Source organism: Sander lucioperca, chromosome 9 (assembly GCF_008315115.2).
Source record: "Sander lucioperca isolate FBNREF2018 chromosome 9, SLUC_FBN_1.2, whole genome shotgun sequence".
Taxonomy (NCBI): domain Eukaryota; kingdom Metazoa; phylum Chordata; class Actinopteri; order Perciformes; family Percidae; genus Sander; species Sander lucioperca.
Window position 1 is genome coordinate 7,030,617 of NC_050181.1, and position 15,457 is coordinate 7,046,073.

The 15,457-nt window shown below is 40.1% G+C and overlaps 1 protein-coding gene across 7 annotated transcripts in view; it reads left to right on the forward strand.

Moving 5' to 3' along the window:
• The window catches only part of si:ch211-106h4.9 (rab effector MyRIP), a 75,073-nt gene that overhangs the window by 18,108 nt on the left and 41,508 nt on the right, over positions 1-15,457 (forward strand). For all 7 annotated transcript variants that reach the window (XM_036004717.1, XM_036004718.1, XM_036004715.1 and 4 more), the window contains 2 exons: positions 9,221-9,442; positions 12,653-12,789. In XM_036004717.1, the coding sequence (XP_035860610.1) occupies positions 9,221-9,442; positions 12,653-12,789 (359 nt within the window). The remainder of the gene's footprint in view (positions 1-9,220; positions 9,443-12,652; positions 12,790-15,457) is intronic.

The window sequence follows — 15,457 nt, forward strand, 5'->3', positions numbered from 1 at the left end:
GAGAAAATTGCTACTTGAGTCAATTCGTAAGCTCTAATATAGTGTATTAATTTCATATTTAATCACAGGTAACCTATAATATTACTGGTGAAAACTGGAATGGTAGTAGGCTACACCATTTAGGTGCAATCCTGCAAGCAAAAAAGTAAACTACTACTAATCCCATTCTGAGGTTGCAGCACCATCATTAACAGAATTATGATTTACAATAATTTATTTCTTTTTAATGTCTCTTAACTGGTTTGTGTCCAGGGAACTCTACACAAACGTTTACACGTTTCAGAGTGAGGCACACTTTTCTGATGGCTCTGTATACAGTGGCTTTACAAAAATGCTCCGCATCAACAATGTTGTAAAGAAAACTGCCGTTTGCAAAAAAAAAAAAACATACTGCGACACAAATAATGTGCTGGGATGTAGAGCATGTCCACGATGGGTGACGTTAGTGACATGAGCACAGATAAGGTTATGTAGGCTACATGACTGATAGACTGGGAAGAAAAACGATACCGCTAAAATAGGTAGTTATCTGGAAATGAAAATGCATCTATAGTCGGGGCCTCAATATCATCTCCCGACATATGTCTAACTCCCTGCGAAGTAATACAGCTTCTTCATCAACGGGATCGTCGACACAAGGAAATGCCATGTTCGGAACAAAAACGTTTTATATTCTGCCTAACAGTTAATAAACCAACCCTGTTTTTTTATTCATACAGATAACAAACTGCGATAAAATGTGCCTGATACAGACAATGAATGAGGAAATGAAAGAGCGCTGTGTCAGAGGGAGGAGACTGAGAGAAACTCGAGGTTTCTTGAAGAAAATCTGCTCCCGACCAGGTTAGGTTCACAGACTCCGTTACCATAGTAACTGACTCTGAGGTTAACTTACCTCTTTCTGAAACGGGCTGGAGTTACCCCTCTCTCTCAGGTTTGATTAACCTCTCTTTCTGAAACGGAAAACCCAGAGTTTCCCTCATCTGAGGGTTAACAAACTCAGTTTTCACTAAACCTGCTTTCTGAAACAGACCCCAGGACAACGCTCCTAAGTGCATTGAAGTAGCTGCCATGTGAAAGTTGATTAGATAATTGTATTAACAAGAAATTTAACAGGTGTTCCTAATAATCCTTTAGGTGAGTGTAAGTGTAGTTCAGAAATGAACGCATTTCCTTTTTCATAGAACATTTACAAAGCACACTTTAAATCCTGTATTGTTTACGAGCCTGCAGTTGTCTTGTTCTCTGCCTTTTAAAGGAGAACTCCGGGCAATTTTTACGTTAATCTTGATCGCTATACCTATGCGAGTATCGTCTATAGCAAAAAAAAACGAGCTGAATTGGTGCTAGCAACATGGAGCTGCTGCAGCTAATGCCAAGAGCTCCCACTTACCTAAAATGGCAGTTATGGGGGCATATCATAAAGAGTGCCTTTGTGCCTCTTAACAAACACAAAATGCAATTAAAATGTCTGTGCAACATGAACAGGGCCCTTACATGACAACAAGATGCGTTTAGCAACTTAGCCATTGTTGAAATTCACCTACCCTGTTAGCTGCTAGCTGCCGTCTGGGATGAGTGAGTGTGTTCAGCCAGGCTTCGGTAATAATCATCACGCAGCAGTTCCGTGTGTATTTGTAACACATATATCCATTTTGTGTGTGATCCATCTGGCGTTGGTGAGTAGGAGTCTTGTCAGTGTCGATCGTTGTGGTTTCCTTAGCCGGCGTCCTTGCTTCTGCTTCCTCCCCGCCCTCCTGGCTTCACGTGGCCGACAACAATCCAACGAGCGCCCGCTGGTCTGGTGGATGTCTTCCAGAAGACCGTTCAAGCTTTCGTGGTGAAAAATTGTATTTTATTTCACCCTCAAAAACAGGTAATTGAGCACTGTAGTGGTTATGACCATATTAGTGACTATGTAACTACATGGAAACGGACCAAATTATGTTTGTGCCCTGTACAGTAAATTAGTGTTTTAGACGGCTAGCCGTAGTCTCGCGCTGAAGTCCCGTGGGAATTCAGTTGTAGCATGAAAAAGGTGAGTGAAGATCAGAGTTGTTCACAACTTCTGGAAGACATCCACCAGACCAGCGGGCGCTCGTTGGATTGTTGTCGGCCGTGTGAAGCCAGGAGGGCGGGGAGGAAGCAGAAGCAGGTACGCCGGCCAGGCCTGCTAGCCCGGCTAAGGAAACAACACCGATCAACACTGACAAGACTCCTACTCACCAAAGCCAGATGGATCACACACAAAATGGATATATGTGTTACAAATACACACGGAACTGCTGCGTGATGATTATTACCGAAGCCTGGCTGAACACACTCACTCATCCCAGACGGCAGCTAGCAGCTAACAGGGTAGGTGAATTTCAACAATGGCTAAGTTGCTAAATGCATCGTGTTGTCATGTAAGGGCCCTGTTCATGTTGCACAGACATTTTAATTGCATTTTGTGTCTGTTAAGAGGCACAAAGGCACTCTTTATATTATGCCCCCATAACTGCCGTTTTAGCTAAGTGGGAGCTCTCGGCATTAGCTGCAGCAGCTCCATGTTGCTAGCACCAATTCGGCTTGTTTCTTTTGCTATAGACAGCACTCACATAGGTATAGCGATCAAGATTAACGTAAAAATTGCCCGGAGTTCTCCTTTAAGGCATATTGCGGTGTTTCTTGGCTCATTAGTGCCACATGTAGGTCAGTGGAGTAGTGTCAGATAAGGAATGGATACCCGACCCGAGCCCGACAGTACCCGACGGGCCAGGCCGGGTTCGGACAGATATTTAGAAATGATGTTCGGGTCGGGCTCGATCACATCAGCGCGATAAGGCATTTGTTGTAAAATGGTGCTGCGGCTCCTTTAAGAGAGCTCAGTGTGTGTGTGTGTGTGTGTGTGTGTGTGTGTGTGTAAAGTGGGCAGAAGAGAGATAGAGAAAAGAGGAAGCAGATGTGTAGATGCGACTGGAGCAGAGTTGGTGGAATAAGTTTAAGTTTTGTACACAGTGTATGCCGAGATAAACCCCAGACTGAAAGCCAAGTTCATTCATCTGCTCACCAGAAACGGGATTTTAACCCTGACGTTATATAATGTCGGCCCTGGAGGTAACAAGTCTCCCCTGGTTTTCTGATCACGGTCAGAATCGAAGCAAGCAGGAAAGGTTAACACCTTGAACATTTTAAATTAAACAGCTTATTAACGTGCGCTTGTTCCCCCGTGTGCGCTGATGTGCTCATCTGTTGACATTTCCGAATGCCTTCCAGTTGCTTAATAAAAGCGGACTTTCCACACAAACAAAACGTACATGTGTCATTAGTATGAGAAAAAAAAACAAGATTTTAACTGTGTCGGGCTCAGACATAAATATCATAATGCCTGTCGGGTTTGGGCCGGGTTCGGTCACGGCTCTGTCGGGTTTGGATGGAAAAATTCGGCCCGATCCAGGCTCTAGTGTGAGACCACTGGCAGGGATGTGCAGTGTGCATCACATCACCCATGTGTGCATGCATGTGAATCGCCGTAGGCAGACACAAGCTAAACAAAAGCAGGACTTAATAGAAAAAAAACATATCCATAGCCCTACTGGAGGTCTAAAACCCCACAGAATACCTTTAACTAATTCTGTTATTTTACCACAGAGCATTATTGAGAGCATCTGTCACTACAACAAATGTCACCTTATATGAACTTGTTCTGTAAATTACAGCCATTAACTTTATCTTGCATGTGTGGTCCAATTTCTTATCTTTTGATTGGGTTCCCTGATGGCTGAGAGGCTTGTATGCTTATGTAAGATAAGCAGAGGAACAATGTTGTGTGAGGGAATAAAGCATATATACAGTATAAGCTTTGTAGTGTCCCTAAAAAACAATTTGTTAGATTCAGGAAATCTCTACTAGATTCAGCAGCAGACTGGCTGTACCATGAGTATGAATTGGTCATAAAATGTGGTAAAAATCTCTCTCTCTCTCTCTCTCTCTCTCTCTCTCTCTCTTTCTCTCTCACTCTCGTATCTATAGTCAGCAAAAAATGTCCTCACTTTGAACTGCTTTTATTTTCAGCCAACTTAACATGCGTACAACTTTGTATTAACATTTAAAAAAAAAAAAAAGTGTCCCTGAACAAAGGATGGTCAAAAGTTACAGGGAAGACATCCTTCTCCCTCATGTGGTATCCTTCCTGCAGGCTCATCTTGACATGACAATGCCACCAGCCATACCACTCGTTCTATGCGTGATTTCCTGCAAGACAGGAAAGTTAGTGTTCTGCCATGGCCAGCGAAGAGCCCGGATCTCAATCCCAGCACGTCTGGGACCCGTTGGAGGGCGAGAACCATGTCCCTCAGAAATGTCCAGGAACTTGCAGGTGCCTTGGTGGAAGAGTGGGGTAACCTCTCACAACAAGAACTGGCAAACCTGGTGCAGTCCATGAGGAGGAGATGCACTGCAGTACTTAATTGACAAAAAGGCGTAAAAAAACGTCTTTTTTTTCAAGGTTGAAGGGAAGACAACACAAGGGTTAATGCAGCTGGTGGCCACACCAGATACTGGCTGTAACTTTTGATAAACCAACCTCAACATTTTTTATTTTCAGTGGGTTTGATTGGATTTAAATTTTTTTATTAAAGAATTTTTATTTCAGATTTTCCCTTTCAAGTCTCATAGTATTACTTTTTGTGACAGTCACCAGTCCAGTCCAACCCATAACAATGATGAAATAATGAAAATAATTTTGAGTAATTAAATTATTAAATGTATTGGTTCTGTATTTTATCTGATATGCATATTTCACAGTCACATTTATTTGACATATTTATCATATAGTTTACACATAATCCTGTCTTGTATTATATCATATTTACTACTTGTAATTGTGGTGGGTTTTTTTGGGGTTGCCATTTCACTCTTTAATTAGTAAATTAAACTTAAGGCCTATTCATGAAGTTGAAAGCAAAGTTATTTACTTGCTGACTGCAGGAGACCCCACATCGGCCTCGGTACATAATACTGTGGTAAATGTTACTGAATCTGAGTCATATTTCTGATTACAATATTCAAAGGAATTCTTGAAAGATTTGGAGAAAAACCCTTATATAAATACTTTTACAAGGATTAAAACCTGACATAATTGTAATAGGATTTAACTGATCAACAAAACAAAATACAGAGGGTGGATGTCTGGCCAAAATTAATTTCAGCCACTAGTCATCGAAATAAACAATCTAATTCCATTTTACTTATCCTCTGCAAGCGATTTTCTTTCATTAAAACATAGTTCTGGTCTTGGGGCACCCTGGTAGCTCACCTGGATGAGCGTGCGCTCCATGTACAAAAGCTCAGTCCTTATTGCAGCGGCCCGGGGTTCGTTTCCAACCTGCAGCCCATTGCGGCATGTCATTCCTGCTCTCTCCTCCCTTTCATGTCTTCATGACACTTTCACCTGACAATATTCTTCCTAAAAGAAAAAAAAAAAAAAAATCCCTGTTGAAATCTTTAAAGGGATACTTCACCGATTAGCATTAAGCTTTGTATCAGTAGAATCCCGGTAGTATTTTCGAATGATCATACTTCCCTCCCTCATGTCCCCCTGACACGAGAGTTCTCTGTATTGTGGGTCTGGAAAAAAGCCTCTGATGACGCAAAAATTGTCATTTAGCGTCATCGGAGGCATATTTGCCCAGAGGCCATGGACTACAGCCAGCTAGTTCCGCATGTTTTCAACTCGCCCATAGGGGGTGGGACTGTCACTACCGATGCGAGCCAAGTGTCAGCCATCTTGGAGCTATGCTAAACAGGCTCTCTTTTCAGCAGCAAACTTTTACAACAATTATGTGCGTTCAAACTACCGCACATGTGTACCACCGGGATACATTGGTACAGACCGGAGAATATGCAGGAAACTTTATTACAGACGGAATACTCTATACTACGTGAGCTTCGCCTGCTACAGAGACCACCACCTCAGCCTGCGGTGTCGCTAGATGCCGTTAGCCGGGGAAAGGGACCTCAAAAGCGGTGTGCGGGCCGGCCACCTGTCCCATCCATCCTGCTTGCAAGTGTCCGCTCATTAGACAACAAACTGGACTACATCCAACTTCAATGAAACTCCCAATGCGAGTTCAGAGACCGCTGTGTTTTTGTTTTTGTGGAAACATGGCTGAACAACAGCGTACCGAACTCTGCTATCTAGCTACCAGGCCTGCTAGCCTTCAGAGCAGATAGAGATGCTGCTCTGTCGCCAGCTAAGACTCGTGGAGGTGTGCTGTGTTAACACGGACTGGTGCAGAAATGGGGTGCTTGTATCCAACTACTGCTCACCACTGGTGGAGTTTGTGACTGTTAAATGCCGACCATTCTACGCAAAGTCATGGCTGTGGTTATACTCTGTGTTTACATCCAACCAAGCGCTAATGCTACTAATGCGGTAGCTGAACTTTACAGAGCCTATAATGTGTGTGCTAAATGTAGCCTGTTTCGTATGTCGTTTTTATAAAATGTCGTTTTTATATATTTTAAATGTGTAACACCACTTGAGCCACGGTGAAACGTTTAGTTGAAATGACAATAAAACACACTTGACTTGAACCATTTTCACTGTCTAAGTCTGTAACCGGTAGGTGTGGCTTGGGAGTGGCCTCGTAGGGAAGCGACGCAAGTGCATTCTGGGAGTTGTTGTCTTTCATCCACGAGCCAAAAATACATTTTCTGGCTTTTCTCGGTCTCAAAGGCACCAAGTTCTAAAACATTTTCACATTTCTACTACATAACTGACCCAATTTAATACATATTCATCTTTCCAGCAGTGAAATATACCATTAAATACAAGAAAAATAAACAAATCCCACAACTGCGAACACAAGTTAGTGGACGTCGCATCATCTTGTCGCCAAGAAACAGACTTTTTGTGAGGATTATTGCAGCTGACAGAGCTAAAGCCTCTCCTTGTTTGTTCTCGTTTTATGCCCGGAGCTAGAAAGCTTCTTTTAGACGAGCGTGTGTGAGGACAGAGCTGCTCTACAGATACTGTACAGAGTGAGCTGATCAGCATATATATTTCATGTGTCTGAAATATTCAGATGAAAGAGAGTGAGAGAGATGATGAATGACTGTTGTTGTTGCGTCTTCTGCTGTTAGCTTCTTAGCGGCAGTTTTGTGTGTTTACACGTGTGTTCATGTATATTTCTGAATGTTACTGTACTATCTTGCTGTGAATATCTTACTGTGACTGTCTGACTGGGTGTGGTCTGCCTCAGTTATTTATACCAACCAGTGAGCTTCAGTAACGGAGTGTGCTGCTGTCGTGAGAGGGCAGCGCGCTCTCTGTCAGACAGGCATCTCAGGGACACTGTTAAATATTTAGAGTTTGGAAAATGTGACCTCAAGAAAAGTGCAAGAAAAAAGAAGTTCAAGAAATGTGGTTTTGAAAAAGGACTGTTAAGTCATATAGTGTGTACTGTAGAGCTGAGACAAATAATAGATTAGTCAGAAAAAAATCATTCTGGAACAGCTTCGATAATAGATCAATTGTTCAGATCATATTTTAAACAAATATGCTGGTTTCTTTCTTATTATATATATTTCATAATTACAGATTCACCCTTTTGCAATTAGCAGATTTGTATTACAGTTACTTTGATGTATTGTTTTTGTTTTTTATCGCTAGTTTCTACTTTTCTCCTTATGTACTCTCCGTCTATTTATCAAGCTTCTTTTTTCTATAAACCACATACAGCACACAATTGTCTTTAAAACAACCATATCAGGAAGCAAATTTCCCTCTTACTTGATAACAGGGCAATGAGGAATTTCATTTGATTTTTAGACATTTAAAACTTAAATGGAAAGACTTATAAACCCACAGTTGCTCTTTTTTTCTCTTCGTGCCTCTGTCCTCGCGTTGTCAGACTCCATCAGTCTCCAGCAGTAATCACCTATAAATGATTCAGTCCTGACTGATGCTCATGCTGTCCTGATGTGAAAATAGTGCAAGTAGCGAGAAGGAAACAAAAATCCATTGTTTGTCTCTCTTCTGCCTTCATCCATCTTGTTTTCCTACTGTAATGTCTTTTCCATCGTCTTTAGCCCCTGTTTGACGTGTGTGTGTGTGTGTGTGTGTGTGTGTCCTTTGCAGTTGTATTTCTTTGCAAGCGACATGCAGGGAAACTAGTAATGAAACTAGTAATATCATAAACAAACTTTATTTGTTGTTTACTTGATTCTTTTCAGTGTATCAGAATATTGTATTAGTACAAAAACCTTTTGTAGATAATATTTGTAAACTTAATATTAGTCTACTTTTAAATCCAGTGTTGGAAGAAGTATTCAGATAATACCACAATGTACTAGTATTAAGTAAAAGTCCTGCATTCAAAGAACAAAAGTCTTAGGGACCTTATATCTTAGTATTTGTTGAAGCACTTTACCTCACATTAAAGTTATTTTGTGACCAAAAAATGTGTGAATCACACTCTCTAACATTTCTGACAATAAAGCTAAAACTTTGTAACCAGCATGAAGGAGAAGTCCTTAACATGCTCAAAAATAAATTTGATCATCTATTATTCCATAACAACTGGGCAAACAGTCATTTGATAGAATGCTCCGCCACTAAATGGACCTTGTGGACTGTTTTCTCAAACAATAATACATGTTTATAATACTCAACATATAGGCTGACGAGCTGCTGCTGCTGTTGAGGAGGACATACTGATGTATTATTCAGTACATCCTCCTGCTTTAACCTTTACATGAGCTCTGATGGCGTTTCACCAACTTGAAATAAATAATGTACATTAAGGGAGATATTGCTGCTTTTTTTTCCAGTCATCATTTACCTTTTTTAATGACCTTTAGAAAATGATTAAAATTACCGACTTTGTGAAACCACTTTAATTTCTGCTCCATTTTCATTAAAGGGATGCAGAGGATCAGTGTGACTGGCTTTGTGTTTATGTGTACGTCATGTCCTCATTGTGATGATCATCCTATTTGACTTAGTAAACCCACAGAGAGGAATTATATCTTTCTGTCACACATATATCCAGACTTACAGTATATATGTAATTTATACATAAATATTCTTTTTTTCCTGTTTTTTTATAACACACAAACGCACGCACGCACGCACGCACGCACGCACGCACGCACGCACGCACGCACGCACACAGTCCTGTTTTCACTATCCTCCCTTTAACCATCCACTCTCTCTCTCCCCTCCTCCCCGTAGTGAACTGAAGCAGGAGCTGGACGAGGAGGGCAGTCGCTGCCTCCTGCTGTCACGGCAGAGATGCTTTAACCAGCGCTGCTGCATCCGCTGCTGCTCGCCCTTCACCTTCCTGCTCAACACAAAGCGCCAGTGCCATGACTGCCACTACAACATCTGCAAGACCTGCCGGGTCTACAACAAGCAGGACAAAGCCTGGCTCTGCTCCACCTGCCAGAAGAGCAGGTAAGGTCGAGCAGTAGTAGTAGTGGTACTAGTAGTAGTGGTACTAGTAGTGGTAGTAGTAGTGGTAATGATCCAGATGGGGGGATCAAGTACATGAGACAGTGACATCAAAGGTTATTAAAGTCTTACTCTGCTGCTTGGGAGATGGATTTATTACTCACAACATAGTCACTTAGATACAGAACAGGATAAAGTCTTCCACTGGCTGAACCAATTGCACTCAGTTTAACACAACATGACAGAGAAAAGGAGACTCACTATGGTGTTCAAAGTTCAAAGCAACAACATTTCAATTTCCTCCTTTTATCAAAATGGTCTTTTTTTTAGTGTTGAAGTGTTGCATGCAGCTTCTCTATTTAATTTCACAAAGATTTTGGATGCACCTTTCAGAGGTTCACTGTATTTCCATTTTGCTGTGGTGTGTCACGTCGACATTTGGTGATTTTAAGCTTAAAGGTTTAGTGTGGGACTTTTACATTAATGGACGTCTTTTACATTCAAGCCAGTGCTAAATGAGTTGCTACTAAGCTAATTAAGACTATCAGCTCCACAAAACTATCTCTGTATTTCTCAGTATGGCTATGTTCAGAAAATTGTGTCATCCGGCAACTTTCGCACGCAGAAGCTCGAGTGAAGATAATTACCTCTTCTGAAGAGTCCCTCATATTTTTTTTTAATCCTCCGTGTCCTCCTTGGCTACTAGCAACTGTGTGGAGGAGGGGTGGGGGTGGTGCGTGATCACAGAAGGCTTGTGTCATGTGGATGTGCTGACAGTGTTAGAATTCCTCATGGGGGCGACAGAAACTACGCACTATAGCTTTAAAATAAGAAAAAAATGTCTAGTTTACTTTGTTCATGAAAATGGCTAAACCTATTGGATGAATTAGAAAATATGAAGTGATAAAGATTATTTTTGTTCAAATTTTAGAGAGTTGACGTTTGCTTTTAAAGGATACAATTGGTGTGATTTTATATGTTTCTTAACCCTGGGGTATAATAGAAAATAACTATTATATACAGATACTGTATCCCAGCAGGCATTGGGCAGAAAGGGGAGTATACCCTGGACAGTCATCACAATAACGCATACAGTATGGGCAATTAAAACTTTAAAATTCACTTCAGACTACTGAACCGTCTCACACTTAAATAAAAATGTCATAACCTAAAATTCATGATTTTGTACTTTAAAAAAACAATAATTACCTCCCTGGAAATGTCTAAAGTTGTCCAACAACTTCTCAGAGGAAAAAGCCATAATATTGTTTACTTCCATCTCAGCTGTCAACTTAATGATGAAGGCATCAATTATTTTTAATTGGAAAGACAGATGTGACAGGAGAGCTGCTATATATATATATATATATATATATATATATATATATATATATATATATAAAAATCATCTTTTGGAAATTGATCTTAATGCCTTAATTAAAAATATGAGAAAAAATCCAACCTTTAAGGACACCAATTTTCTTTGTGAATGAATAATGTATCGTAAATAAATGTTTAATGTTCTTTCTTAAAATACAGGGGGCATCATCGCATACCCTTCACCATACCTAGAGATTGGCATGGGGTACTTTCCATAAAATCATCTCTCAATGAAAATCAAACCAGCTGTTAGGTTAACTGAAATAAAACCGTGCCAATCTCTAGGTATGGTGAAGGGTATGTGATGATGGGGGGCTATTTTAATTCCAAAGGCCAAGGGAACTTTATCAGGATGCATAGTATCCTGGATCCATGAAATAACTGGCCTTTAAAAATAAAACATCTGCCTGCCTCTATGGGAATTTAACATAGGGGTGTACTTACTTATGCCCCCTGTATTTTAAGGAAGAACATTTTATTTATTTACGATACATTATTCATTCACAAAGAAAACTGGTGTCCTTAAAGGTTGGATTTTTCCTCATTTTTTTAATTAAGGCATTAAGATCAATTTCCAAAAGATGATTTTTTTTATTCCTCTTTTTAGTAAACTTTAGCATGGGTTCATAAACTTATGAGTGCCACTGTACTGACTGTCCACACACTCACTCAGCTCCCTTCACTCTGCAACTCAACCGACTCAACAGATGGTAACTCATTAAACATGCTGACATGAATATCTCTGCAATACCCGATTGCTGTCATTCTTAAACATTCAATTCCCAATCTCAATCCCAGTTCATTTTAATCTTGAATATTGAGATTTGAAGATGAGACATACATAAATTAGATTAACATCAAAAACCTCTTTTACACGTGTGTACACTGACAACACATACAGGAATATCGCACATGAAGTAACTGTTCAAACTTTGACAGAAAAGGCTGTTTTATGTAGTAAGATGCCGGTATACTAAACCTTTAGATTTACAATGCTACTTGAACGGCTAATATTTAAAATGATTGCTGTTGGGGGGCTTGGTAGAGATTCTGACCACTGAGCCTTTTCATTAATGTTCCTTCCTTATTTGATTCATAGGTGTAATTTACAGGAGGGATGGGGGGGTTATACCCCCCCCAAAAATCAAAACTGGCCAGTGCAACCCCCCAAAACTATTATAATAATAATTTCCTTTACATAAATAAAGGCATTTGCACCATAACTTGGTGCAGAAAAGGCACAAATTGTTGCAGAAAAATTCACCTGAATGCAGAAAATGAAAAACCTCAAAATTTCAGTTTTGCTGAAAAGTGGAGATCTCAATTCTTTAGAAATGTAATTAATGTTCAGTGGTGTTTCTTTTTAGACATATTTGATGTATCAATAACATCATATTTAGGAGTCTGGGTTGTAATCTTTCACTGTGTGTGACATACACTGTATTAAATTACTTCTGTTTTACTAATCTCTGCCAGACAAATGTTTTATATAGGTTAAACTTATGCCAAGTATCCTGCATACTATCTCACTGCTATTATAATCCATAAACTAACACAAAAATGTGTTTAGTTAATATTCCTGCACAGTTTATCAGCTGGTGTTAGCATTATTATGTAGAAGGAAGTGGAATGGACAGTTTAATACCCCAAACTGTATCATCAGCATATAATATGTAAAACAAAGTATGCAGTGTTTGACACCTGTTAATGTGAGTTTATTTTATTCAGGTTGCTGTATTGGTATAAGATTGATCAAAACTGTTGACAAAGATCAGAATAAGATACATAGTGATTGTATTTTAAACTGCAGGTCTGATTGTGTGTCTCTCTCAGGTTGTTGAAGACGCAGTCACTGGAGTGGTTCTACACTAATGTGAAAACACGCTTTAAGAGGTTTGGCAGTGCCAAAGTGCTGAAGACTCTTTACAGGAAGCACCTGGCAGAGCACAGCGCACTTTCAGAGCTTGCTGGTAAACCACTCTGTTTATTAGTGTTGTGGATAAAACATGTTAACTTTGGTGGAGACTTGATCTTATGTGATGCATTTTGGCAAAGAAATGAGATGTGCAAGAGTTCTGAAATCCTGAATGACTAGATCTTTTTCTACAAGCCAAATTGCTTGTAGGTGTAAAGAGACAACTGCTAGCTAACACGTTAGCCATATTAACTCTGTAATGACAAAAACAAAATGTGTCAATCATCATTTAATAGGATACAGTTATATTTAAATTGACTGTGGACATCATTCTTGACCTTAATAAAAAAACAAAGGTTTAACAATAGGCGTATAATAATTTCCTCAAAGCTTACTTACAAGCCCGATCCATCTTTTTAGTCGGTATTAAATGTTTTGTTCTGATACCCTCATGTTATTTCAGAGTAGTGTTCCTTTAAGCTATCCTGCACATCTGACTGTGAAGCATGCAGCACAAACACGGCTTTGCTGGAGCCAGCGATGCTGAAAATGTATTCGTAGTACTATACAGTGCTTTGAATAAAGCTGCTTACTATAAATTGGCCAAAATGAAGGACGACGGCCCCTCAGACGGACGACGGCACGGAACACACCGAACAGACTCGAGTCACTGACCTCGCCAGACTGTCCAACGGCTGATTATCGGCTATGTGTGTCTGGGCCTAAAGACCTTCTCCCAGCAGCATATGCTCCAGCATGTACGGGACAGAGCGATTAAGGCAGAGGAGTGCATCTCCGGGCCATTACTTCAGAGTCTCTGATCTGATTAAACAGACAAGGGATTTCAGAGAATTATTAGTGTTTTGTGGAAGAGAGGTCACCAGCTGCAGATGATGCAGAGCTGTGACCCCTGTGGGATGAGGACTGATGTGGGCTGGCATCAGGGCATCTTTCAGCGTCTCGTTCTGGATAACAGTTTTCTTTCTCTGCTCACAAGCACACTGTATCATACATTTGAATTGGTTTATGACTGACCCACACTGGAAATTAAGCAGTGTTTATTCAGCTGCCAAGTCCACATATCTGCATAGTCTGACTCATGGAAAGCTCTGCTGATGTAACTGAAGAAGAAAAATGCCTTTATTTATCCCGCGAGGGGAAATTCACAATTTACACTCTTAGTACAGTTGCGCACACATTAAACACAGGCCTGAATTACAAACATTCTCAGGACTTGTAACAGGAGGTGAACTGGGACTTGAACCAGCGACCCTCCGATTCCTGCACACTGCCACAGCCCAGCAACACTGCTCAGAGACATCCTCCTCTAAATAGTAAAGCTAAATAACAAAGGGACCCTGAGGAAGAAAACACATACAGACATAGTAATCATTACTTGATGCTTATTTCACATGCAGTATAGAAGTAGAGGCATTAGGAGCAATGTAGGAAAGAGTCATAAGTCAAAATGATGCTAATCGTAAGTATAAAACAATAAATATATTGTCCGGTAATAATTAAACTCTGCCAACTTGTTCTTTTACCAATTTCTTCCTTTATTTTTTTTTATTTAGACAAAATTAACTTGCATCAACAACACAGGAAGAAAAACAAGACTGTCTACAGCCATGCTATGTGTTGGACAAATCATCAGCATGCTAACGTGCTCACAGTGTCAATGCTAACGTGATCATATCTGATCTAGTCTATATCCACGACGTTCCACTTCCGGGGTTTCTCCGTTGCCGCCCGAAATTCCGCCGGATTTCACTCTTTTTGGCCGGATGTCCGTTACCTTCCACTTTATTTGTGTTCGAATTTTAAACTCTGGTTGATTTATGAGGACAATGGTTAACTGCTCCTCACATCTCTGTAGGGTAAATCCAGACAGCTAGCTAGACTATCTGTCCAATCTGAGTTTTCTGTTGCATGACTTAAAAACGACCTTTGAATCTACACATGTTCCAGACCCTCCTTTGCAGCGCTGTGGAGGAAGGTCTGGCAAAGCGAGACTATATCTGATCAGATATGTTTACCACGTTCACCATCTTAGTTTAGCATGTTAGCATGCTAACATTTGCTAATTATCTCTAAACCGAGTACAATTCATCCTGAGAGAAATATGAACATTACAAGGTTTGACATTACATGTTGTCATGCTCTTGATGATCTCTGTGAGATTGTATTTGTATTTTTATAACCGGGAAAGAATAATTTAATCTACAGTATGATTCCTAATTTTCTTGAGAATCTTTGGTTAGAATTTAAATGTTATACTGATACAAGTATGACTTAATCTACTATGATTGTAGCTCCTACTGTATACATCATTTAGGATGCACATCACAATAGTATTATGTTTCTTATGTATAAACATATTACAGTGACATACATATACTCATGTATGAAGCTGTCAGTTCACCTTCCTGAGAGTCTCATGGGGCCTTTAGGGTTACTGTGACCTTTTAGCTGATGTTGTGGAACTAACTGTGTTGGTCATGAGTCTTTTTCATGTCCCTGTGCTGCGGCCAAATGTGTCAAAACTCATTAGATGTTACACAGAAACACACACACACACACACACACACCCTCCCACCAGGGGTCACAGTAACAAAGTCCATGCTGCAAAAAATACGAAAATACATAATTCTGTCTTCACAGGATATCTCACATCCGTGAACTTATGCTTGCCTCTAGGGGTTTTTAGCAATAAAAGAGTAGAG